General features: G+C 33.3%; 5 protein-coding genes across 5 annotated transcripts; all 5 read left to right on the forward strand.

Moving 5' to 3' along the window:
* The first annotated feature begins 480 nt into the window (after positions 1 to 480).
* LOC120280269 (rDNA transcriptional regulator pol5) lies at positions 481 to 7,218 on the forward strand. Its single transcript, XM_039287046.1, has 9 exons — positions 481 to 1,062; positions 1,345 to 1,470; positions 1,563 to 1,760; positions 1,968 to 2,195; positions 3,043 to 4,260; positions 4,796 to 5,113; positions 5,234 to 5,825; positions 5,982 to 6,802; positions 6,981 to 7,218. Exons 1-8 carry the CDS (start codon positions 568 to 570, stop codon positions 6,785 to 6,787), a joined length of 3,981 nt encoding a protein of 1,326 aa, XP_039142980.1. The 5' UTR covers positions 481 to 567; the 3' UTR covers positions 6,788 to 6,802; positions 6,981 to 7,218.
* An 834-nt stretch (positions 7,219 to 8,052) lies between these two features.
* Positions 8,053 to 11,580, forward strand: LOC120280807 (beta-glucuronosyltransferase GlcAT14B). Its single transcript, XM_039287750.1, has 4 exons — positions 8,053 to 8,674; positions 10,471 to 10,546; positions 10,639 to 10,754; positions 10,839 to 11,580. Exons 1-4 carry the CDS (start codon positions 8,152 to 8,154, stop codon positions 11,351 to 11,353), a joined length of 1,230 nt encoding a protein of 409 aa, XP_039143684.1. The 5' UTR covers positions 8,053 to 8,151; the 3' UTR covers positions 11,354 to 11,580.
* Positions 11,581 to 12,150: 570 nt separating this feature from the next.
* Positions 12,151 to 14,043, forward strand: LOC120280139. The gene is made up of 3 exons (XM_039286881.1): positions 12,151 to 12,277; positions 13,089 to 13,542; positions 13,641 to 14,043. Exons 2-3 carry the CDS (start codon positions 13,108 to 13,110, stop codon positions 13,746 to 13,748), a joined length of 543 nt encoding a protein of 180 aa, XP_039142815.1. The 5' UTR covers positions 12,151 to 12,277; positions 13,089 to 13,107; the 3' UTR covers positions 13,749 to 14,043.
* A 1,409-nt stretch (positions 14,044 to 15,452) lies between these two features.
* On the forward strand, positions 15,453 to 17,018 carry LOC120280978 (E3 ubiquitin-protein ligase SINA-like 10). Its single transcript, XM_039287936.1, has 2 exons — positions 15,453 to 15,691; positions 16,311 to 17,018. Exons 1-2 carry the CDS (start codon positions 15,464 to 15,466, stop codon positions 16,950 to 16,952), a joined length of 870 nt encoding a protein of 289 aa, XP_039143870.1. The 5' UTR covers positions 15,453 to 15,463; the 3' UTR covers positions 16,953 to 17,018.
* A 7,203-nt stretch (positions 17,019 to 24,221) lies between these two features.
* On the forward strand, positions 24,222 to 25,196 carry LOC120280484 (E3 ubiquitin-protein ligase SINA-like 1). The gene is made up of 2 exons (XM_039287345.1): positions 24,222 to 24,389; positions 24,546 to 25,196. The coding sequence occupies exons 1-2, from the start codon at positions 24,222 to 24,224 to the stop codon at positions 25,194 to 25,196; spliced, it is 819 nt and encodes a 272-aa protein (XP_039143279.1).
* The last annotated feature ends 340 nt before the right edge of the window (positions 25,197 to 25,536 follow it).

Below are 25,536 nucleotides of genomic sequence, written 5' to 3' on the forward strand. Positions count from 1 at the left end.
GAATGGGAGAGAGACATCCTGCGAATTTCCAAGAGAAAGAGACAAGCTGAATGGGGGAGAGAGAGAGAGAGAGAGAGAGAGAGAGAGATGAGAAATGAGATATTATTGGTAAAGTTGTATAAGGTTATTTTAGACATTTTGTGTATCTTAATGCAAAAGATAATTATAATTAATAAAGTTAATTAACTTCCGTTAACGGAATCTAACAGCAGGGGCATATCCGCAATTATCTATATTTTTCAGGGGTATATATGCAATTATGTTTTTTCTAAGGGTAAATATACAATTATAGAATTTTTTAGGGGTTCATAACCAATTTTCCCTTTTTTTTAAGCATGTGAACTAGCTCAAGCCGGTGGCTGCAGCACCGGTTTCATGTCAACCGTTCATCATCATGTCACTCACGATGAACGGATCTACACCGTCAATTTCAATTATATATAAAGTTTCTCTGACCCTCTGCCCGCGAGTGTTCCGAACCTTAACCCCTCGATCGGAAACCCTAGAAACATCGGAAGTGCTTCTTCAGGGCTTGTGTGCGAAACCCTAGAGAAAGCACATTGATCAATGGGGAGCAAGAAGAGATCAGCAGATTTAATGGAGGAACCGGAAGACGAGCAGCAAGTGGCTGCCGATGAAACTGGTGAGAAATCTTTGAAGGAATCACGGCAATCGATGAAACAAATGGAGAAATTGAAGAAGAGAAAGGCATTGGATAAGGAGAGGCACGCTAAGGAGTCTGGAAGTATGGAGACCTTCAAAGCGAAGAAGTCGAGGGAGGTTTTGGCTGCGACGCCGACTATTGCCCCTGCTCATGGACTGCGCATGGACGTGTTTAGTGATTTGGCTTCGGCAGAGGGTTCCGTGAGGGAGGCGGCGGCGGAGGCGTTGGTGTTCGAGCTGAGAAAGGCCCAGAAGGTGTTTGAAAAGGTTGGGAAGAAGGGAATCAAGGAAGGGGTGGCTCCTCTGGAGGCCAAGAAGGACGAGGGTTTTGAGAATTGCGCCCCTTCCGTGATCTATGCTATTCGGCGGCTTGTTCGTGGAGTGTCTTCTTCCAGAGAGGTAATTAAAAAAAAAAAAAAGAGATTTCTGACATAATAACAGCCAGAGAACAAAGAAGAGATTTTGATTGTATTATTTTTTAACTCTATTAGTTTTATTGGTTATATATTAAAATTGCAAGTAAGTAGTACTTCACGGGTCTGATTTGAATCATCAAGCATTTCTTTTTAATTTACTGTTAACTCTAGAAAGCTTTCTTCTTTGACCCAGCAGCTGGGTGGAAATGTTGAAGACTGGCTAATTTGCCTTCTCTTGACAATTTTGGTTTCATTTGCTTTGCAGTGTGCAAGACAAGGCTTTGCCCTGGGTCTTGCAGCTATTGTTGGGACAATTCCTAGTGTTAATGTGGAATCAGTGATGAAACTGATTGAAGATGAGCTAAGAGTCACAGCTAAGATGGAGGGCCAGGTATGGTAGCATATGATATTACAATTTGAATTAACTAGTTAAGGGGATGCCTTTTTAGTGACGTGTATGATTTTTCGTTTATTGTACTGCAGGATGCAAGGGAGAGTCTTTTGGGCCGCCTTTTTGCTTACGGGTCACTGGCTAGATCTGGGCGAATCTCTCGAGAGTGGGTTTTGGATAACAAGACAACATTAGTCAAAGATTTTGTTGGTAATGTCATCTCCCTCGCAGCAAAGAAGCGTTACTTGCATGAGCCAGCTGTTTCTGTCATATTGGAGGTTGTTGAAAAGGTATAACCATATTTTATGCCATGTGAATTTGTGCTTGTGTGTGTTTTCTAATTGATTGAAAAAAGCAAAGCCCTTGTTGGCTGTAAATCGGTTTCTCTGTAACTATAATTGTTTTTCCTTTGTTATTATGTTGTTAATGTGAGTTTGTTGGTAAAACATTTTGAGACTGAAAATTTTTCATTACATAATGCTTTTTAAATTTTACAGTTACCTGAAGAAGCCGTGTCAAGCCAAGTACTTGGAGCTCCTGGCATGCGAGAGTGGTTTGGAAATGCTACTGACACTGGGGACCCTGATGTCTTATTTTTGGCTTTAAAATTACAAGAAAGAGGCCATTTAGGCAATGGCATGGTTGGCAAACTGTTGCCATGCCCGTTTAGTTCAAACAGCTTCTTTACTCGGGATCATCTTGCACTCCTTGCAACCTGCTTAAAGGTAATGCTCCTAGTCCCCTAAACATACAGTTGTTTTTTTTGATGGATTGCTATAAGTACATCACTTGTCCAGTAGTAAGAATTTTTAGTGGCTTGATTATTAAAAAAATGTAGACTTTTTAAGGTGCTAATCATTTCATAGATGCACTAACATGTTCTGGAAGTCATCCTTGTTCCTAAGGTATTCACATTTATTGGTTTATGATATATTGAATAACATTTCCAGATGGGCTTGAGAATTTTGCCTTGAGATCATGTCAATACATTTCAAGTTTTATATTGTGTTAAGGGATAAACAAAAACATTATATATTATCTTGAATTGTTCAGACATAAGCCAGAGAGAACTGAAGCCTTTTTGTTATTTTGAAAACCTCATTATTCCATTAAAATTTACTGGCGTATAGAAAAAATGGTTATTTGCTTAGTTTTATTCTGTTTTTCTCTAATATGTATATTGCATTTGACAATATGGACAAAAAATGACCATCCTTCAATAGGGGTGAAACATATGTTAAGTTCATTCCGAGAATAAATATTTACTAAGCCTGTTCTATGGTTCAAAGTCACCTATTTGAAATTGAAGGGATGCAATTATGATTTAAGTTGTTGGAGCTTATAGATCAGAGGCTCGGTTTAGTACTTTTACTTTAAAGTATTTTCACAGGTAAATCATGAGATGTAACAGGTGGGCTTTACGTAGTGGTAGCTGATTTTTAATTGATGTACCATTGGATCTAAACATGGACTTATTTTGCATAAACTTTGTTTGTTTTTGTTACAACTACTTAAAATTTGGTTGCTTTCATTTCTCTTGAATATCCTGAATGTTTATCCTTGCCAATTCAGGAATCAACCTTTTGTCTACCAAGAATTCACAGTCTTTGGAATGTTTTGGTAAATATTCTTGTGCCAGAAACTTCTCACAATGAAGATAAATCAATGTGCTCCACTTCCTCCAGGAAGAACAAGAAGAACCGGAAGGGTGGCTGCTTTGAAGAAGTGACAAAGAATATCCGCACTTTCTGTGAGGTGGTAATTGAAGATTCACTTCTTATGTCATCTCATGATAGGAAGCATTTGGCACTTGATATTCTACTACTCCTTCTTCCAAGGCTGCCAGTGTCATGCATTCAGATTGTTCTCACTCCAAAATTGGTCCTTTGCTTGATGGACATCCTATCAACGAAGGGCTCCTTGTTATATAATGCTGCTCAGCACTTTGTGAAGGAGCTAATTAATTGGACTGGAGATGATGACGATCGACGTGTTGGAGTGATTGTATCTTTGCAGAAGCACAGCAATGGAAGATTTGATTGCATTACAAGGACACAAACTGTAAAAGAGCTGGTTTTGAAGTTCAAAACTGATTCTGGATGCTTGTTATTTGTGCAAAACTTGATGAGCTTGTTTGTTAATGAGGGTGCACTCACAGATGAACCATCAGACCAAAGCCAGACCACAGATGAAAATTCAGAACTGGGTACCCCAGAGGATGAATCTCCTGCGGTGTCAGAAAATGCAGATTTCTTGAAGAAGTGGGTGATAGATACCATGCCACGTGTTTTAAAGAACTTAAACTTTAATTCCAATGCAAAGTCTTTGTCACATACTGAACTAGTGAAATTTATAGAAGCAAAGTATAGGGTACAGACAGAAATAATGAAGTTTTTGGCTGTTCAGGGTTTATTCTCTGCGTCTCTAGGCACTGAAGTAACATCATTTGAACTGCAAGAAAGGTTTAAATGGCCCAAAGCAGCCACCTCAAGTGCTCTATGCAGAATGTGCATTGAACAACTGATGCTTTTGCTTGAAGATGCTCGGAAAGGGCAAGTTACACTGATGCATTTGCTTGAAGCTGCTCGGAAAAAGGAAGATGCTCAGAAAGAGAAAGAAATACATATGTTGTCAAGTTGCCTTGAGCAGAATGATCTTGGACATTACTTTATGTGTTTCCTCAGCACTTTGTGCAACATTCCTTCTGTTTCACTTTTTAGGACACTGAACAGTGAGGATGAAGAGGCCTTCAAGAAATTGCAAAAAATGGAATCTAGACTCTTTATGGAGGTATACTTTTTCAGCCTTTTTTACATAATGTTTGTCATGACACTGTTTGTTGATTAGTATTGATCACCATGGAACTTAAGATAACAAGTATAATACCTGAACAATCTTTTACTGATGAGTAATGCTATTTTTGCAACATTAGTTTACCAAACAAACTTTGTGAATGATTGATGACCATTCAAGCTGTGCCAAATGTTAATGGTTATCAACCATTTGGTAAATCTATTTTGTAATCCTATTTTATACAAATAGCATTACTCTCTATATAAATAGTAATATAATGACAATTTGTTCAGTATTAGCTATGTGGTGGTAGCAAAAATTATAGTTGCCGAATTATGTGTGTCAAGATGGTCTTTAGCTGGTTAAGGTAACCTTAAAGTATGGTAAAGGTCATGCTTTGTTGTTTAAGACCTCTCAGATGTTCTTCTGGCTTCTCTTTCTTGCAAAAATTTCATGGATGTGATTTGTGAACTGTGGTTTACTCTAATAACATTAGTTATTGTGTTCTGACAAATTTTCCTGTACATAATAGTCAAGAAATATTCGACCTGGGCCAGATGCATATCGATTACAAGCACTGCGTTATCTGCTCATCCAGTTGTTGTTACAAGTCCTCCTCTATCCAGCTGACTTCTCTGAAGCTGCATTGGAGCTTGTCATATGTTGCAAGAAGGCTTTCCCTACCGTTGCTCATAGTGATACCTTGGAGAATGATGATGATGATGATGATGATGACGACGACGATGATGATGATGATGATGATTGCCCTGAATTAATGGATGTCATGGTGGACACTTTTCTGTCACTTCTGCCTCATACATCTGGTCCTATGTTCTGTGTTATTGAACAGGTAAAAGAGGACTACGCATTAATGAAAGAAGCTGCTTTACTCTGTCTCACAACTTGACTAGAACCAAACAACTTTCTGCATGCTGTTATCTTATAATTCCATATTTGTCTTTGCTTATAGGTTTTTAGGCTTTTCTGCGATGATATTACAGACACAGGACTTCTTCAGATGTTGCGAGTTGTGAAGAAAGATTTAAAACCTGCACGCCATCAGGCTCCTTCTAGTGATGCTGATGAAGAAGATGATGTTGATGATTTTCTTGCAATTGAAGATGCTGAGGAGACTGACGATGCTGAACAAGTTGAGAGAGGCAATAGTGATGACCATGCTGATGATTCTGAGGGTATGGATGGTGTTGAGCAAACTGATGAGGAGATATGCACAAATGCGGAAGTGGGTTCTGAGGGGACCAGTGGAGATGAAGGAACTGATGAAGAAGTAGACAAGAAAGATGAAGGTAATTCTGGGTGGAGGGTTGAAGCTGAGGAAACTGATAAAGAAGCTAGCGGGCATGCGAGAGATGACTCAGATTCTGATGAGTCTGATGATTCTGATGGTATGGATGATGATGCAATGTTTCGGATGGATTCCTATCTAGCACGTATCTTCAAGGAACGGAAATTGGCTTCGACTGAAAGTGCTCATTCACAGCTCATGCCTTTTAAACTCCGGGTTCTCTCACTCCTTGAAATTTATTTGCACAGGAATCTGGGTACCATCTTATACTCTCGGGCTTTGCAAAAAGTTATATTTCTTTTGATAAGTTATTTGCAGAACATTCTAACAAGCGCTGTGTGTGTGTGGCTTTTCTTTTATTTTGCCTTGGAATGCATTATTCTGCCCCTAATGTGTTCTGTCATCTCAACAGGAGAGTCTCAGGTGATGACAATATGTTCTTCCTTGGCCCAAGCATTTGCCAATTATCATTCTGTGGAGGGCAGTGAACAACTTGTGCAGCGCATTGGAGCAATTTTACAGAAGAAGATATTCAAGCAAAAGGAATATCCTAAAGGTGAGGATATCCAGCTGTTGACATTGGAAACCCTGCTGGAGAAGAGTTTAAAATCTGCATCCCGTTCCCGGTACAAAAGGGTCTCTTCTATGGCTCAGCAATCTACATTTTGGTTGCTAAAGATACTTCAGTCCAGAGATTTCCCAAAACCTGAACTTGAGAGGGTGTTGGAGATTTTCCAGCAAACACTGACAGACTATTTCACTAATAAAAAGTCTCGACTGAAAGCCGGGTTTGTGAAAGACATAATTCGCCGTCATCCTTGGATCGGTTTTCAGCTGTTTGAATTCCTATTGGAGAAATGCCAGACTGCAAAATCAGAATTTCGACAAGTTAAATCTCTTGAGCTGGTGGACAGCATTATCAAGACATGGATTTCAGCTAACAAAGGAGATGAGGGCAAGGATACTCCAACCAAACCCAAGTTTTTGAAGAAACATCTGCCAGCTCTCTGTGACCTCATCCATGCCCTCTTGAGCAATTTGCCAGAAAAACAATCCCGAAGGACAGAAGTTCGCCGATTTTGCTCCCATCTCCTGCATGCAATATCAGTGCTCAAGCTTCATAAATCATTTCTCAAGACACTAAAACCAGATGCATATTCTGCATGTGAATCTCAATTAGGCCCTGCATTTCTTCAATTCAAGAAGCTAAATGAATAATGATATCCTGAGAAGGTATGTGATTCTACTTCCAATCATCTTCTATCTACTTGTTGGTTTTGGTAGGAAAATACAAGCCTAATTCTAACTACTGCAATTAACTCTTCAATGTGCTTTTCTTTTAAATGCATCAATTCTGATAAACTCTTTATTTTGCTATTTTTGAAATAATGTCAATGCTATTATATCATAGCTTGGTGGACAACTCAGCTCCTACATCACTGTTCAGTTCACCATCACCGCATTAAAAGGGTTGGAATTCTTGTTGCTTAAATTTCCAGGTTGGTGGTTGATTGGAACTCTCTTGACAGTGAAGTTGGTCCTGATATTTATTATATTTTAATCCTTTTTTTTTTGTTATGTTACACTAGAGCTGTAAGCAGTTTTGTGAGGTATTAAATTTACTGCGGTGTTTTCATTTCTATTTGTTACCAGCACTAGTTCCTATTTTTGCAGATGGTAGACATTAAAATTTTTATTGTTCTTACATATACATATATATATATATATATATGCAAAAAAAAAAAATCCACATATATATACATTTACTTCATACAAGTAGTGTGCATGTTGATTGTAGGAATATTATCTTATTTGTTAATTTTTTTAATGTCATTACTATATATTTGGTTTTTTTTCTTATTTATGTTGGAGTTCATTCAATTACCCATTATTAACTAATAATAGTTTGAAATTACTGTAATGTTCTTAATATTTCTTTCATATTGTTATATGGACAATTTTATATATATATATATATATACATACTTTTTCACATATTGATTTATAATGGTTCGGTAGACATATTTATATTTTAAAATTGTTTCTATTCATACAATTATCATATTTACACACCTAATAAAATATAAATCCAAAGGCATTTATATATTATTGTGAACAGAAGTTTTTCTTTAAATAAAAAAACCATAATTCAATAATTAAATGTAATAAGAAACTCTCAATTTTATGATACATGTATATATTTATTATTTACATGTGCATAAAGTACCAATTTATTCCCACATTCCAAGTTTTTTTTTCTTCAATTTATCATTTTATTACCAAACTAAAAATTCGGAAAGTAAACAAAAATGGTCTTTAAGGTGAAATTTCGAAAGTCAGAGCTAGATGCGGGACCCACTCATTTCCCGGTAATAAACTGCCACGTTGCCAACTGAAATCCATTTAAATAAATTAATAAATTAATAAATTAATTAAAATAAAAATATATATTTTTATTTTTACGTCACTGTCCCTAATCTTCCGTTTTCCGGGGCCCACTTCCTTCTTCACCGAGTGCCAAAACGTAACCCTAACTCCATCTCCACCTCCATCTCCATCACCATGAGATCCATCGACCTCCGATGCAACCACTAACCCTAGCTCTAGATCCATGCATGGCTGCCGAGAAGTGGTTGTTCCCCATCCTCTCCCTCGCCTTCGTCTCTCTCATCCTCTTCCTCTCCGCCATCTCCGGCTTCACCGCCTCCTCATCCCTCTTACCCGCCGCGGCCGACCTCCGCCGTGGACCTAACAACCCTGCCTCCTTTGCCTTCTATCTATCTGGCTCCCGTGGCGATGCTCACCGCCTTCTCCGCCTCCTCCTCGCCGTCTACCACCCTCGCAACCGCTACCTTCTTCACTTATCCTGGGATGCCCCCGCCTCCGAGCGCGCTTATCTTTCCAGCGCCGCCCGCGCTGCGATCCCTGCTATCCGAGCCTTTGGCAACGTCGATGTGCTTGGGCGTGGTGATGCCATGACTTATATGGGCTCGTCGGTGTTGGCAGCGACGCTCCATGCGGCGTCGGTGATGTTGAGGCTTGATGGCGAGTGGGATTGGTTTGTGACGCTGAATGCTGCGGATTACCCGCTGGTCACGCCTGACGGTATGTTATCATTGTTACTGATTAAATTTCTACGGTGCTGCGTTTAGAAAAATTTCTTTTTTTTCCCCTCTGTTTGTGATTTGGTTTTGTGTTGTTAAAATTGGGATTTTAGCTAATCTTTGTTTCAAACAAATGCATCTAATTTGAAATTCTATTGCAGAGAAATTCGTTATAGTTTTGCAAGCAAAATGAGTCCTGAATGCTAATTTCATATTGTATTGTAGAGAATTGTATTATAGTTTTGCTATCAAAATGAGCCCTGAATGAATGTTAGCTCTAGGGAAGGAGGATCCAAGTTTTGTCGTCTCTTGTAGTTTAATTGAATGATTTTGATCATTATCGTAGTTCATTTTTATCAAAAATTTTCATTTTCTTGTGGATTTTAATTCAGTCTGAGAGTTGAGACCACGTGTCTGGGTTATTGGACGCAATTTTGTCGTGATGACATCAACGATTGATGGAATGATGTAGCGGTCATTTTTAGAAATTATGTTTGTGTGTTTAGTCAATTCCTAATTTTAATTTTTCCAATAAATTCTGATTTCCTTCACTGATTAAAAGGGTCAATTTCCAAGAATCTTGATTTTAAGTGTTTAATGTTTAGTTTCATGCTATGGCAATCTGGGTGGTAATACTTAATGGCGGAAGGCAGAAGATTTAGTATTAGAAATGGTTATTGAACTGGGTGCAGTAAGGTTTGAAGGTTTAGGGCTTCGGTGAAAGATATTGTTGAATAAATCTTTGAGAGCTATGAATATGGAAACATAATTCATTATTTTACTCACTCAAGTAAAAATTGTGCACATTAGTTTTTGAAGATTTTTTTTTTTTTAATGAAATTTTCATTATAGAGTATTCTATTAACTTATGGAGATAAAATAAAAGATCCGTCTAGTTTATTTCACGAGCTTCCCTTATAATTTATTCTATGTTATGGATCAAATTGCAAAGAAAAATCAGTTTAGTTCTCCTGTTCTCATATGTTTTCATGAAGATTGCATCTTTAATGGATCTTTGTTTATCCTATCCAAATATTATGTGAATTTCCTTCTCATAAAAAATTTTTAGGTATATTTGTGCTTGGACTTGGTTATTAGTGAGTCAATCTAATGAGAGACTTGAAACAAGGTAAGATGAGTGGCTGTTTGTGAAGGTACATTCTGGGTGAACTTGCTAACATGGCTAAAGCCGCTAAACTATATAGGTCTTTAAAAGCAAACTAGATGCAATATTAGATTTATGCAAACAGACAGATTGTAGTGGAGAGAGCACAGTAATGTCTTGTTTATATTTTTTTTTAAAATTACTTCCCTTTAGCATCATAAAAAAGTCATCCACAGTGTTTATCAAAATGTATAGTTAGTTTGATGCTTCTCCAATTGATGTATTGCAATGCATGTCCAAGTCGTTTCATGTTAGATCCTTATGTCTTGGTATTATATGAAGCTTATTTTTCCAAAGATGGTTAGTGTATCATCCCTTGCAAATGCAAACTAGATGCAATATTAGATATATGCCGGCAAGCACAAGGTAGTGGAAAGAGAACAGCGATGTCAAGTCTATATTTTTTTTAAAACGTTTTTTTTTTTATTTCCTTTTGCAACATAAAGTAGTCATATGCACTGTTTATCAAAGCATAAAGTCAGTTTTATGATTCTTCAATTGATGGGTTATAATGTTTGTCCAACTCATTTCCTGTAATATCTTTATGTCTTGGTGTTAAAAGCTGTTTATTTTTCCAATGATTGTTACTGTATCCTGCACTTCATATATTTTTTTTCCTGTGCGTTTTGCAGACCTTATTCATGTCTTCTCATCTGTACCAAGAGATCTCAATTTTATAGATCACACAAGTGATCTTGGATGGAAGGAGTAGGCACACTTTATTTACTTCTTGTATTTCCTTGAGCTTTTCACTTGTTTAATTTTCTTCTTCAACCTAAATCCCTAATACATTCTGGCAGGTCACATAGGGTTCAACCAATTGTAGTCGACCCAGGGATTTATTTGGCTAGGAGGACACAAATCTTTCATGCTACCGTGAAGCGTAAAACTCCTGACGCTTTCAAATTCTTCACAGGCAATTCATCTTCTTTTGCCCATTACCTTCTTTGATGATTGTAAATTCTTTATTGCATGATTCTGATTGACCTCTAATTAATAGGGTCTCCATGGGTTATATTGAGCCGATCCTTCTTGGAGTACTGCATCGTAGGCTGGGATAACCTTCCCCGGACACTCCTCATGTATTTTACCAATGTTCCATTGCCGCAAGAGGGCTATTTTCACTCAGTCTTATGCAATGCTCCTGAATTCCAAAACAAAACTGTGAACAATGACCTGAGATACATGGCTTGGGATAATCCTCCTCAGATGGAGCCACACTTACTCAATGTGACTGATTTTGATGAAATGTCAAAGAGTGGAGTGCCATTTGCCCGGCAATTCAAGAAGGATGATCCGGTACTTGATATGATTGATGAGACGATACTCGACCGTAGTTACTATAGACCTGTTCCTGGAGCATGGTGTTCTGGGAAGCGGAGATGGTGGACTGATCCATGCTCACAATGGAAAGATGTCAATATTGTGAAGCCTAGTCGATGGGTGGAAAATTTTGGCAAGGTAATGAAGAAGCTTGTCGATGATTGGAATTCCGACTTGGATTCATGTAAGTAACTTAATCAGGAATAAGCGAGAACTCATTTATTCTTTATAAATCTGTTGTTGGGAGACGAAGAAGAAGAAGAAGAAGAAGAAGAAGAAGAAGAAGAAGAAGAAGCCGACAATGTGATTTGTTCTAGTATCTGAGCTTGGAAGTTGGAACAGCATCAGAGTTCCCAGATAGAACATAGAGATGACAAATTTTAGTATTTGTAAGTTACCAGGGAAGCTATTCCTTTTTGAAGACAGTGCTTCTCTCTCTCTCTCTCTCTTTGTTGTATATTAATCTGGTGCTTGTATCCCTTGCTCAGGATGTTCTCTGTTTTTTTTTAATTCTTTAATTAGAATTTCATACAAATCTTTAAAAAAGAATTGTTGCTTTTCTTATATGCACTGAAAGAAGTTATTAGATTCTAATTTTATTGATAATAATAGAAGTTAAGAGGTAGAAACCCTCAATTTAAGAACTAATTATTCAAAAGTAATCCTAGCTGGTTAAGTACTTTAATCCATATTTTTCAAGATTTTATCAAATTAAGCATTTAAAATTAAAAATTCAGAGTATAATTAGAGCTCTTTTTTTTAAAAACCATTTATAAATATATAGTCCTTATTTCAATACCAATCTAAATACAATTAATATATATATATGTTTAATTATATAAAAATGTAATTTTTTTAATAATTATTTCTTCATAAATGTTTTATTATTATTATTATTAATTAATTATTTGGGTTCTTGTTTTCACTTTTATATATTGATTATTATTAAAAAAAAAATTATATATTGATATAAATAAAGAAAGCAAGCAACGTGGGAAGCGTCTTCTCCGAAAGCACTCATAACTTCTCTTCATTTTTTCTTCGAGGGTTCCTCAAAATCACTCCAGATCCTCGCCGGTGGCATTCCGATTTAGAGTTCCTTTGTTGCGATCTCTGGTAATTTTTATCCCTACTTCCAATTTCTTCTTGTGATCTTTGATTCTTGATTCAATTTGGTTCGATTCCAGTGAGCGTTCGTTTCGTTTTTCTTGAATTTTATGGATTTTTTTGGTTTTTTATTTGTGATTTTATTTGTGATTTCCTGGTGGGGTTTTTTGATCCACTTCATCACAATGTCGCTTGTATTTCTTTAGGTCTCGATTTAGATTTGAGTTTCTCTGTTAGGGTTTTGATCGTCTGAAATTGATCTTATTATTCATTTAGTTTTATGGTTCTATGAGTTGGTTTTCCATTCAATTTCATGTGATTTTTATCTTTTTTTAATGTAGTTTTTAGTTTTGATTCCGATTTGTATGTTTTAGGGCAATTTGTGGTTTTGATTTTGTTTGTCTGATTTATAAATTGTAGAAATAATGCATTAATTCTACATTTCGTAGTATCTTCTCAGAATTAAGTTCTTAATTGATAGTTTACCAAGATTGTTTTTCAGGATTAGAAATTATTTCATATAGAAATCTATGTACTGATTTATCATATCCTTATAAACAATATCATTGTGTAGATGAGTTCTCCTGTTCAGTATAATCCATCCATAGATAATTTCTTATCAATTGCAATGAATCTAATTAAGCTTAAGAAGTAGGATATTGGGACCGAAATTAATGTATATTAGTATGATGTGGATCAATTTTTGAACAAATATTTGTCAATGTGCTGCAGAAATTAGCGAGCTTTTTTATTGATATATATATGTGTGTGTGTGTGTGTGTGTGTGACAAGAATGTATGTTACACTCTCATTTTGGCAGGAATACTCCAAGCAACGAAATGATGGCCAGAAAGTCTGTTTTGAATCCGTATGCCACTCCATATGTACCTCTTTCGGAAATGTTTTCTGGAATGAGCTTCGAAGAAAAGAACAAAGCTGGCAAAGGAATTCTGGATGAATCTAAGGAGAAGAACACTGTGAATTGCCTGGTTGCTGGTACTACTTCATCGTATGGTGTCCAAAATGCTGTGAAACCGGACAATTTTGAGGAGCTGCCGACAAAGATTGGCCAGAACAGTGGTTCTCCTGACATGCACACTCTTCCGGATGAGACTGCTGAATATGAGGACTTTGGCGGCATGAATGATCATGCATTGAAGATGGAAACTCTCTCCTCCTTGTATCCAGATATCTCAGTGGAATCTCTTGCTGAAGTTTTATATGTGAACTATGGTAATCTGAATGACGCTATTGATATGCTGGAGCAATTCGAGGCACGCATCTATGCTTATCTATGAAATCCCATTTTTGTTCTCATGAAGCTTATTGCTTTCCATGTTTATTACCTGATTGACTTCTATGATTGTTGCAGAATGAAGGGTTTGATTCTGGTGATTTTCCTGAAAGTTCAGAGGCGAGAAACAACTTCGACCCTACTTCACTGGAAGGTAGTTCCAGTGGGACAAACAACAGTGGCTGATAGTTGTGAGGGTTGTGAATGATGATATTATACCGTATCGATTCTGCTTAGCAATTGTGTAATTCCCATACATCGTGTGTAGGATCATTTAGGTTTTCCTGCTTCAAAAAATTGCAGCATGGACTGGTTTGTTTTGTTGTTATAGGATTGATGTCTGAAATGTTTTGCTTTCAGGTTGATAATATGATATAGCCATTCAATATCCAAAGGATTGTACAGATTCTCCAACTCTATCATAGATTGTTCATACTGGTTGAACATGTGCATGAAATTTTCATGGATTTTATCCTTTTTCTTTTCTTTGAATTCAGATGATATATTATACTTCTTGTGATCCTTTACTTGTTATGAGTTTCAGGTACAGTTTGACATCCTCTTTATATGGATCATGCTTGACTAGTATGAGTTTGCAAAGTTTTTCTTTTTTCTTTTTTTAATATTAATTTGCAGGTTGTGTTTCGTTTATATGATTGTCTAAATCTGGTGTGTGTGTGTGTGTGTGTGTGTGTGTGTGTGTGTGTGTGTGTGTGTGTGTGTGTAAAGAATGTAAAAACAGAAATGGCCTTTGATAAATTTGTATTTAAATTACCATTCAAGTGCAGAATTACATATTTGCTGCCATAACGATTATGTAATCCACCGAAATAGATGTTTTTTTGACATATATATATCTGTGGTAAAAAATCAAGTGTTTTTATTTTATAAACAACAAATTTTTTTTTGTAAATATTAGTATTTGGCTATCAATTTCAAGGTAACTTACATCCGTGATAAATTTGATCTTACCAAATAATATTTTAATATTTTATTTGTTTATTAATTAATATTTTTTTCAATAATTTTCTTATATCACCCAACTCTAATATTCAGTGTATAATAGAAATTAGAGAATACGGAGGAAAATAAACCTTGATAGTTCTATTATTTTTGAAGACTATATAGTAACTACCCTTATCATTCTGAAATATAAGTTGTTTTTTAAAAAAAATTATTTTAAAATAATTTTCATTTTGAAATATTAAGGCTATATTTTTTTTTTCAATTTTATTGATTTTTGATTTTTTAAATTATATAAATAAATAGAGTAATATTTATAATCTAAATAAAATATATATATAATAATTTGATTGATTTTTATATTAAAATTTTAAAAAATTAATACTTCATTAATTCGTGTGCAACATGCTTCAACAAGATGTGTGTTGGAATGGGGGCAGTAGTTCCAGTATTTATTATTGGAACATTGGGAAAAGGTTACTACTGCATGCTTACCTCTGTGTCCTCTTTTATTTTATTTTTTTTAAGTATGGAAGATGTGTTCTAATCCTGAAAAATAAATATAAGCAAAATTTTATATTTACTTTTGAGATTTGAAAATATATTTATAAAAAAAAAATTTAATTTTTGCACATAAACCCAGAGAAAATCGGTTAATCTTCTCCATAAATATAAGTTTTTATAAGTTATTTTATAAATAATTTATATACAGTGTTCGATGCTATTGAATAAATATCTAATCAAATTTTAGTGGTAAATACTTTCCGATGCCCGATGATTATGCAGTGCGAACGATCCATATTATATTATGACACGTGTTTCCCATGTGTTTTTCTCTCTCCACACACACATATATATATATATACATATATATATATATATATATATAAATAGAACGTAGTAGCAGTTCTCTCAATAGAGCTTGAAGAGGAGTATCAATGGAGAAACCCTCCTTCTACCGCACCAAGAACAAGAGCATTAAAAAAAGGAATAAGGTGACTGAAACTAATAAGGATCCAAATCAGGAGGACATGTTGAAATACAAAGAGGTGGCTTCACAAGAGAAGGAGAATGAAGAGGTATCTAGAGGAATTCTTGTGCTGATTAAGGCTGATGTCTTTCATTGTCCTATCTGTTGCCATGCTTTGGATCCTCCAATCCATCAGGTATGATTCTCATTGATCTATGCATTTTAACTTGTTGGATTCTGTTCATAATTTTGCCATTGATTTCTATGTGCTTAGATTTTTTTTATTTTTTCCTTGCTATTCTTTTTAAAAGTTGTTTAAATTTGCTGGTTGGATTGAGATATTTTCATTTTTTGATGTGATTTCTATTGGTTGTATTGGTTGATTTTAAATTTTCTCATGTATTTAAAAGTAGCTTCAATTTCTACTCAATATGCTGTTAGTACAAGAATGCAAGAAAAATCTTCCCTTAGCATGTTATGTCTCTGATTAATTGACCAGTAATGCATTTTTCCTGAGCAAATATGTTTCTTTTTTTTTTCTTTTTTTTTTAAAGTCATTTCAATTGCCATTGTTTTGATATATATATATTCAACCTTGTGCTTACTGATGTTCATGGTGTCTTTCTGGCAAAAATTGAATAAGCTACAAAGGAAATTGCTCATCTTTTATCATTATGGGTTGAAAGTTCAATATCAAAATGCATGTTAATTATCATACTATGATGTTAAAGGTTTTATAATTATTTCTAATTTTTGCACCATATATTTCTTGTCAGCTAATGAATTATTTTTTTCACCTTTTTTTTTTCACCCAGTGTCAAAATGGTCATGTGATGTGCTCTAAATGCTGTGTCAATCTTAATGGCAAATGTCCATCATGTTCTGAAATCATTGGTCTTATACGATGTTTGACATTAGAAAAAATCATTGAATCAATGGAAATAAGTTGCTCAAATGCCGGATGTGATGCAATTGTGTCCTACTTAGACAGAGCATCCCACCAGAAGTCATGCATTTATGCACAATGCTTTTGCCCTCTTTGTTCATTTCAAGGTTGCATGTCAAGTCTTTCTCAGCATGTTGCAGACAACCATAAAAAATCTGCAGTTCAATTATTCAGTTATGAATCCTGCTTTGATGTTCGTGTTACTGATCATGAACTTAACATTCTTATCGCTCCCGATAATCGTCTGTTTCTCTTGCTAATTAAAGATGTAGCTGAAGGGGTTGCATTCTCAGTTATTGGTATCTGTCCTGCAGCTGAAGATTATAAGTTTACATATAAACTTTCAGTTTATAACCATCCAAATTATATTGAGTTGAGATCATCTGGATCAATGACTTGTGAATGGAAGGGTGTTCATCCCAAAACTTTTCTCCTTGTTCCTGCTGATGCATTTCCTTGTCACAAGTTACAAGTATGTGTGACCATAACGAAAAAGAATATGCGGCCATGATCTGTTGATGGGACTCAGTCTTCAGCTGAAATGTAGTATCTGTTTTTGATTTCTGTTTTTATAATGACAAGGCCTGGTGTCCTGTTTTGTTCTTATATATTGCAACTCTTTGCTATTTATCTCTCTTGCATGAATACTCAAGGTAATTTAATGTATTTACTCTTTGTTTGGGATTTTTGTGTACTTAATGTGATTATTTCCAGTAGTAAGAAAAATTGAGAGGTATTCTGATATATATATATATATATATATATATATATAATAATAATAATAGATAAACTAGTGGTATGACACCAAAGTATAATATATTATTAATATATATACAAAGAAAAACTACAAGATATATATATATATGATTAAAATTCTATATAAATAAATACAAATTATAAATGAATAATTTTTTCTGTTTCTGAGATCAAAATCACAAGATTTTAATCTTGTAAGTAAAGAGCGATAATATTTTTTCAGAATAAATTTTTTGAATAGGTTTTCAAATGACGTGGATACCAGCTTGTTATCCACATCATTTATTCTTTTTTAATATAAACTTCGAATTTAAACCCTAAACATCCTTGAATTTTTAAAATTTTAAAAAAATTATAAAAAAACTACATGTAATATCTTGAACCTAGATTTTATAAAATCCTACCTAATAATCGAAAAGATTAAACTCTAACTAATAAATACTAAATTTTAAACCTTAAATCTTAAATTTTAAGCCCTATATATATTAAATTGTAAATTTTTGGTGTTTGCAATTTATGATTTAGAATTTAGGAAAGGAGTTTCGGTTCATTGTTTAGATTAAAAATTTTAATTTAAGATTTAGAACTCGCTCATTTTCATGCAATGGCTAGTTTGTTTTCTGACTTTTAATGAGTTCAAAATTCTATTTCTTCACGATATGAGACAATGTTAGAATGCATATTAAAGTTCTCTTTTTGTTACTATGGTATATACCTTTATGCAAGTATAGTGTTTTATTTTTTCAGATGTTGATTTAGTCATTATAGATAACTAAAATGTACAACAAAAACCATTAGTCGCAACTATTTGGGGTGCATGAAGCCTTCTCTTCCACGTTGTTTTATCAAATGTCAAAAGATTAGATAAACTAAGATCAAGACGTATCATTTCGCAAAGTTTCCGCTAAAGACTTTTTAGGTCTATCTTTTTTTTGTTCTTCAGTCCTACACTTGAAGAGCTTCCGCCCTTGTTACGTGGGCATCAACCGTTAATCTAAGGATGCATGTACCATGTTAGTTGATTCTCTCTTGGCATATCAGTAATAGATGTTACTCCCAATCTATTTAGGATAAATTTAGCAACTAAAATGCATTCTTTCTTATTTATTCAGCAAAATCTTTATCGTAATTCTCCAAGAATACATTTTTTATCAGCTGATTTTCTTGTCTTTTCTTCCAATGTCAAAATGGTCATGTGGTGTGCTGATGTTGCTGCATCGCTCTTAGTGGCAAATGTCCAGTCTGCCCTGAATTAATTGGTCACATATGCTGTTTGGCACTAGAAAGGGTTATCGAATCAGTAAAAATACACTGTAAACACCAAATACAGATGCAATACAACCCTAGCATACTCACACTGAGAAGCACACCAGAAAACCTGCAATTATGCTCCATGCAACTGCCCTGACTCATCTTGTTCATTCGGGGGCACCACAAGAAGTCTTTTGCAGCATGTCCACAGCCACCACAAAAATGTCTGCTGTCGAAGTTAGATATGGATGTTATTTCCCTATTGAAGTTAATCTTTTTTTTTTGGATGGAGAAGAGGAGCGGGGCGAACCTATTAGAGACCCCAGAGACGTGCACAAGCTTCGGTGGAATAAGTGGGGACGAGCCGCGCTCATGTGGGTGCTGGAACCACCTGTACACAACTACTATTCAACTCCCAGAAATGTAACCTCAGCTGAGAATTGAACTCTCACCACTCGGTGAGAGGCTCTATCGACGACCCGTGTACCAATAGACCTGAAAGTCGTTGGCCTATTGAAGTTAATCTTTTAGAAACTCCATTTCTCATCCTTATCGGTTTAGAAAGCCATCTCTTCCCGCTTTTGAACAAGAATGACACAAGCGGTGGAAATGCGCTCTCGATGATTTGCATTTGTTCAAGCACAGAGAATCATAACTTTGTATATGAGCTTTCAATTGGTGATGATAGGATGAATCTTAAACATGGGCGGAAGCTACAAGTAAATGGAAGGGTGTTTATCCTGCTAAATTTTTTCTCTTTGCTTTCTCTCACAAGATCATTGTGAATGTGTGTCCATACAGAAATTCAAGCTGCCTCCTAATTCTGCTGATGGGAATCATGCTTAGTTTTTCTGAAATAATGGAATGTTTATCTGTTATTCTACTTTTGTGACAAGTGCCCAGTTTGATCTCTTTAATGTTTTGTTTTGTTTTATTTGTTTCAGTTTTAGGGTTTGTTTGGATTGGTTCATGTAAAAAAGGTTTGTCTTTTGAGTAAATTATGGCTTTTGATTCTTTTTAAGCTTTGTGTTTAAACATGTTTATTCATGAATGGGGCTTTTAGAAAATTACTAAACGGGACATTCAATTAAGGATAATGATAATTATTATTTTATTTATGCAGGAGCATTTTAGTCATTGAAAAATCTCGCACACTCTTCTGGATGATACTGCTGAATACAAGGACTTTGGCGGCATAAATGATCTCGCATTGAAGATGGGAACTTTCTCCTCCTTGTATCCAGATATCTCAATGGAATCTCTTGCTGAAGTTTTACATATGAACAATGGTAATCTGAATGAGGCTATTAATATGCTAGGGCAGTTTGAGGCACTCATTTATGCTCATCTCTGAAATCCCATTTTTGTTCCTGTGAAGCTTATTGCTTTTTATATTTATTACCTAACTGAATTATATGATTGTTGCAGAATGAAGGGTTTGATTCTGGTGATTTCATTGAAACTTTAGAGGCGAGAAACAACTGTGACCCTACTTCACTGGAAAGTAGTTCCAGTGGGACAAGCGACACCGTCTGATAATTCTGAGTGTTGTGAATGAGGATGATATAGTACCATATCGATTCTGCTTAGCAATTGTGTAATTCCCATACATAGTTTGTAGTATCGTTTAGGTTTTCCTGCTTCAAAAAATTGCAGCATGGACTGGTTAGTTTTGTTGTTATAGGATTAATGTCTGAAATGTTTTGCTTTCAAGTTGATAATATGATATAGCCATAGACAAAAGGAGAGGGGGCAAGCAGAGGCGGAAGGAGGTGGTGAAGGGGTTAAACACTCGCTTTGGCTCCATCTTATATGTTATATATATATATTACACAGTACATATAATATATTAATTTATAATTATATATATTATATTTATATTTAATATAATCTTGCATATCGTTTTTTTTTTTTAGATTTTGTCGTAACAAGCTACTTCATCTTATTAGAAATTTATTCTTATGATTTTTATTTTGTATAAAATTTTTAAATTCTGAAAAAAAATAATTTTAGAATATGTTTTGATTTTGTTGAATGCCATGATTTTGCAAGTCGGTGGAATGATTTAATTTTTACCAAATAGTGGTAGTTGTTAGTTGTATGTATATTTTTTATTTTTAAAATATTAATTATAATTTTTTTTAGTTTGAATTAATATAAAAAAATTTCATATTTAAATCAAAACTAGATTGGATTTGTCTAAATAATTCAACTCTCATCTCATATTGATAATCATGATATATTTTTTGAAATATTAATTATTATAATTTTAAATTTAAATTAATATAATTTTTTTAAAAAAATATAATTTTTTAAATTAAAGTTAGCACCCTTCATTTTCACCTAGTTCCCCCACTGATTGGGTATATATATGTCAAAAAAAACATCTATTTCACTGGATTATTTACTCTTTATGGCGGCAAATATTTAATCATAAAACACACACAAAAAATATATATATAATTTTTTAAATTAAAGTTAGCACCCTTCATTTTGACCTAGTTCCCCCACTGATTGGGTATATATATGTCAAAAAAACATCTATTTCACTGGATTATTTACTCTTTATGGCGGCAAATATTTAATCATAAAACACACACATAAATGAAACAAAACCTACATATCAATATTAAAAAAAAATAAAAATAAAAATTGCAAATTCATAATATTCAAGCATGATCTACATAAAGAGGATGTCAAGCTATACCTGAAACTAATAACAAGGATCACAATAAGGATAATATATCATCTGAATTCAAAGGGAAAAAAAAAGGGATAAAATTCATGAAAAGTTCATGCACATGTTCAACCAGTATGAACAATCAATGACACAGTTGGAGAATCTGTACAATCCTTTGGATATTGAATGGTATAATACACCTGTGGTAAAAAAATAAGTGTTTTTATTTTAGGACCAATTTTTTTTTAAATATCATTTGACTATCACAATTTCAAGTTAACTTGCATTCCTGATAAATTTCATCTCATCAAATAAAATTTTCAATATTTTATTTGTTTATTAATTAATATTTTTTTAAAAAAACTTTCTTATATAACTCAACTTTAATTTTCAGAGTTCAATGCAGAGAATACCGAAGTAAACAAACCTTGATAGTTGATATACCCTTTATTTGTGAAGACTGTTTAGTAACTTGTTCCGGTATTTATTATTGGAACATTTGGAACATTTGGAACATTTGGAACATTTGGAAAAAAAAAGAAGAAGAAGAAGAAGCCAAATTTAATATTTACTTTTGAGATTTGAAAATATATTTATTTAAAAATTATTATTTTAATTTTTTTACATAAATCCAGAGAAAATCGGTTAGTCTTCTCCATAAATATAAGTTTTTATAAGTTATTTTATAAATAATTTTTTTACACTGTTCGATGCTATTTGCACAAGAATTAAGAACAACAATAAATTTTTCATATTTTTACAATAAAACAAGTTAAATGACCAAACTACAAATTTTCTTGGGACTACAATTATAATTGAAAATGATTCTCTTTTTTTAATTTTTCCACCCATTACTCCATCGTTGATTTTTTTCCTCTTTCAAAATACTCCAATTGGCATGTTTTACCACCAAATTTTTCATTTTAAAATTTTGAAAATCTATACTTTTCAATGTATAAAATCTGTTCCCACTAAAATTTTAATTTAAAATTATGGATATGTATAATTTCCACCAAAACTTATCCTATAAAATAAGACAACGTTATCATTTAATGGATTTACATGAAATAGATTTAAATATAGATGGAAATAGGCCTCAAAGACAAGTACAAATTCAATTGCCATATCTTAATATTGATATTACAACTATTATCGACCTCAATCTCAGTCCAAGTTCTTCAATATTTGAGATAACTTCATCAAATCATTTACAATTCGACTTGAACAGAACACCATGTGAAGAAACCGTAGAAGATTACAGTCTTATAAATTTAAATTTGAATGGCTCAGATGCACTTTATGAAGTAACTTCAAATATGGCAATAAGATTGCATCATGAAACAAACTCGGATATTTGCAAGTATGTTAACTCTCTTTTCATATTATTTTAAAAAAATACTAATATGCTAGTGTAAACAAAGATAAAAAAAAAAAATAAGAAGTTTTTATTTAAATTTAAATTTTTCTTTATGAATAAATTAACCTAGAATTTTACTAGTTTGCTAGTGTAAATAAAGTCGTTACGATAAATTGAGAGATAAGTCAATCTATTATCAAATAAAAAAAGAGATTTATTTAAATCAAAAGAGTTATTTATAGATAAATTATTTAAATCAAAATAGTTATTTATGGATAAATTAGTTATAATAATTATTTTGATTTAAATAAATCTCTCTTTTTTAATTTATCTTACGGAGAGAGAGAGAGAGTATGTAAGATAAAAATAATATAGTTTTATTTAAATGATATGATTCGAGTTTTATTTAAATTAAAACTAGTTTGCATGGTAAAAGATAAAAATAAAGTTTTATTTAGTATTGTATGATTATAAAACTTATATAGTGGATTTCATTACATGGTGTATCTTTGGTTTCTTCTTTGGTAGACATTATATCAAAATCAAATGAAGGTTTAGATCCCGCAACTATGGAACATGGAGTCTTTACATCTTTTTATTTTCTTTGTTGGTCTTTAATTTAAAATTAAGTTTATAAAATTATATAGTGGATTTCATTAATATATTTTGGAAATTGAAATTCTTTATTAAAAAAGGGTAGGGTTGAGAAAAAAAAAAGAAATTTTATCTTGGTAACATAAATGACAAGTATTTTAGAATTTTTTTTACTTCCTAGAACAACATCTAATTCGGAACGGAGAAGTAAATATCTAATTAAATTTTAGTGGTAAATACTTTCCGATGCCCGATGGATTGTGTAATACCAATGGTCGATATTATCGAAAACTCAAATTGGATTTAAATAAAATAGATTAAAATATAGGCTATTTGCCCAAATCCAGAGAAAATAGATTAATCTTCTATATATATATTAATTATTTTTTTAAAAAAAATTATTTATTTTTTGAAAATTATTTATTAGTCCTTGCAACTTTTCAAACATCTCCTGCAATCCCTCTGACATTTCAATTTCCATTGTAATATTTTCTTTTTTAGTTTACTTATTTTCAGTTCTTGCATCAGTTTATTTTATTTAAAAATCTAATTTTGTTCCGCTGCTTATGAAATGTACTTGCCATTTATTAAGTATAAAAAAGTATTTATGTATAACTATAAATTTTAATTTAATATTTAATATTTTTGTTTAATATTTATTTTTGACCTTTAATATATTATTTTCTTGTTTGTTATTTTGTGTTTCTGTTTAAAATCGATGAAAGGTATTTATGAAGGGTATTTTGCTATTTTGCTATTTTGTATTTCAATTTAAAAAAAAAACAAAATACTGAAAAAATAAGTTATAGATAATGTTTAAATATATATATATATAAAATAGTCCATGGATTTTTGGATTAAGTGAAAAAATTGGAAGAGTAATATGAACAATTTATTTAGTTTTTTTTTTTACAATTAACTTTTTTAAAATGTTCGATGTTATTGAATAAATGCTCGCTGGTTTCCGATGGATTTTAGTACGAACGGTAGAGATTCACTTCATCAGACAATACTAACCACTACGATTATGACACTTGTCCCCCATATATATATATATATATATATATTGTGTGTGTACAATGTACATAGAATAGAACGTAGTATATATTACTTCTCTCAACAGAGTTGGAAGAGGCGCATCAATGGCGAGGCCCTCTAGCACCAAGAGGAAGGAAGTGGCTAAAACTCAAGAGGAGAAATCCAAAAGGCCAAAGGATGATGAGGTATCCAGAGGAATGCTTGTTCGGATTGAAGCTGATGCGTTTGATTGTCCTATCTGTTTTGAAGCTCTGTATCCTCCAATCTACCAGGTTAATTTGATTACCATCAGTTGGTCCATTTTAACTTGAGATTTTATTATTTTTAACTTTTACACCATATATATATATATATATATATATATATATATATATTTCTTGTCAGCTAACGAATCATTACTTTTTCATTTTTTTTTTTTTTTAAACCAGTGTCCGAATGGGCATTTGATGTGCTCAAAATGCACTGTTAAGCTTACTGGGAAATGTCCATCTTGTTCTCAAATTATTGGGCTGATACGCTGTTTGGCATTAGAAAAAATCATTGAAACAATGGAAATAAGTTGCTCAAATGCCGGATGTGATGAAACTCTGGTGTACATAGACAGAGCATCCCATCAGAAGTCATGCAGTTATGCACAATGCTCTTGCCCTGTTTGCTCATTCCAAGGCTGTGTGACAACTCTATCTCAGCATTTTGTAGACACACACAAATTTTCTGCAGTTAAATTCAAATATGAATCTTGTTTTGGTATTCATGTTACTGGTGAGGGACGTCGCATTCTTATTTCTCCTGATAATCGTTTGTTCCTCCTGCTGATTAATAGAGATGTAACTGAAGGGACTGCACTCTCAGTTGTTGGCATCTGTCCTGCTGCTAAAGAGTATCAATTTACATATGAACTTTCAGTTGACATGTTTTCTACTCATCTTGAGCTAAGAGCAGCTGGAGCAATGACTTGTGAATGGAAGGGTGTTCATCCCAAAACTTATCTTTTTGTTCCTGATGATGCATTTCCTTTACCCAAGTTACAAATCTTTGTGACCATCAAGAAAAACAATGTGTGTCCAGGACCAGGCTGATGGAATTGAACTCAGGCTTTGCTGAAATGTAGTCTTTGCTTTTTTATTTCTGTTTTCTGTTTTTATAATAATAAGGCTGGTATCTTGTTTTGTTCTTATATATTGCAACTCTATGCTAATTATCTCTCTTGCATAAATAATCAAGATAAGTTAATGTAAGTACTCTTTGTTTGGGATTTTTATGTACTCAGGGTTACTATTTCAAGTAGTCTGAAAATTTGAGTGGTGTTCTGGCATATATATATATATATATATATATATATATATATATATATATATATATAGATAGAGAGAGAGAGAGTAAAGAACAACTACAACGCATAAGTACTTTTCTCTCTAT

Source organism: Dioscorea cayenensis, chromosome 17 (assembly GCF_009730915.1).
Source record: "Dioscorea cayenensis subsp. rotundata cultivar TDr96_F1 chromosome 17, TDr96_F1_v2_PseudoChromosome.rev07_lg8_w22 25.fasta, whole genome shotgun sequence".
In the NCBI taxonomy this organism is placed as follows: Eukaryota; Viridiplantae; Streptophyta; class Magnoliopsida; order Dioscoreales; family Dioscoreaceae; genus Dioscorea; species Dioscorea cayenensis.

Excerpts from the sequence above, each read along its gene's own strand:
- LOC120280139 (XM_039286881.1), top strand. The coding sequence starts at position 13,108 with ATGATGGCCAGAAAGTCTGTTTTGAATCCGTATGCCACTCCATATGTA. Across the intron at positions 13,543-13,640 it reads ATATGCTGGAGCAATTCGAG|AATGAAGGGTTTGATTCTGG; the intron begins GCACGCATCTAT and ends TGATTGTTGCAG.
- LOC120280978 (XM_039287936.1), top strand. The coding sequence starts at position 15,464 with ATGGAGAAACCCTCCTTCTACCGCACCAAGAACAAGAGCATTAAAAAA. Across the intron at positions 15,692-16,310 it reads TGGATCCTCCAATCCATCAG|TGTCAAAATGGTCATGTGAT; the intron begins GTATGATTCTCA and ends TTTTTCACCCAG.
- LOC120280484 (XM_039287345.1), top strand. The coding sequence starts at position 24,222 with ATGGCGAGGCCCTCTAGCACCAAGAGGAAGGAAGTGGCTAAAACTCAA. Across the intron at positions 24,390-24,545 it reads TGTATCCTCCAATCTACCAG|TGTCCGAATGGGCATTTGAT; the intron begins GTTAATTTGATT and ends TTTTTAAACCAG.
- LOC120280807 (XM_039287750.1), top strand. The coding sequence starts at position 8,152 with ATGCAACCACTAACCCTAGCTCTAGATCCATGCATGGCTGCCGAGAAG. Across the intron at positions 8,675-10,470 it reads CCCGCTGGTCACGCCTGACG|ACCTTATTCATGTCTTCTCA; the intron begins GTATGTTATCAT and ends TGCGTTTTGCAG. Across the intron at positions 10,547-10,638 it reads AGTGATCTTGGATGGAAGGA|GTCACATAGGGTTCAACCAA; the intron begins GTAGGCACACTT and ends ACATTCTGGCAG.
- LOC120280269 (XM_039287046.1), top strand. The coding sequence starts at position 568 with ATGGGGAGCAAGAAGAGATCAGCAGATTTAATGGAGGAACCGGAAGAC. Across the intron at positions 1,063-1,344 it reads GAGTGTCTTCTTCCAGAGAG|TGTGCAAGACAAGGCTTTGC; the intron begins GTAATTAAAAAA and ends TTTGCTTTGCAG. Across the intron at positions 4,261-4,795 it reads AATCTAGACTCTTTATGGAG|TCAAGAAATATTCGACCTGG; the intron begins GTATACTTTTTC and ends TGTACATAATAG.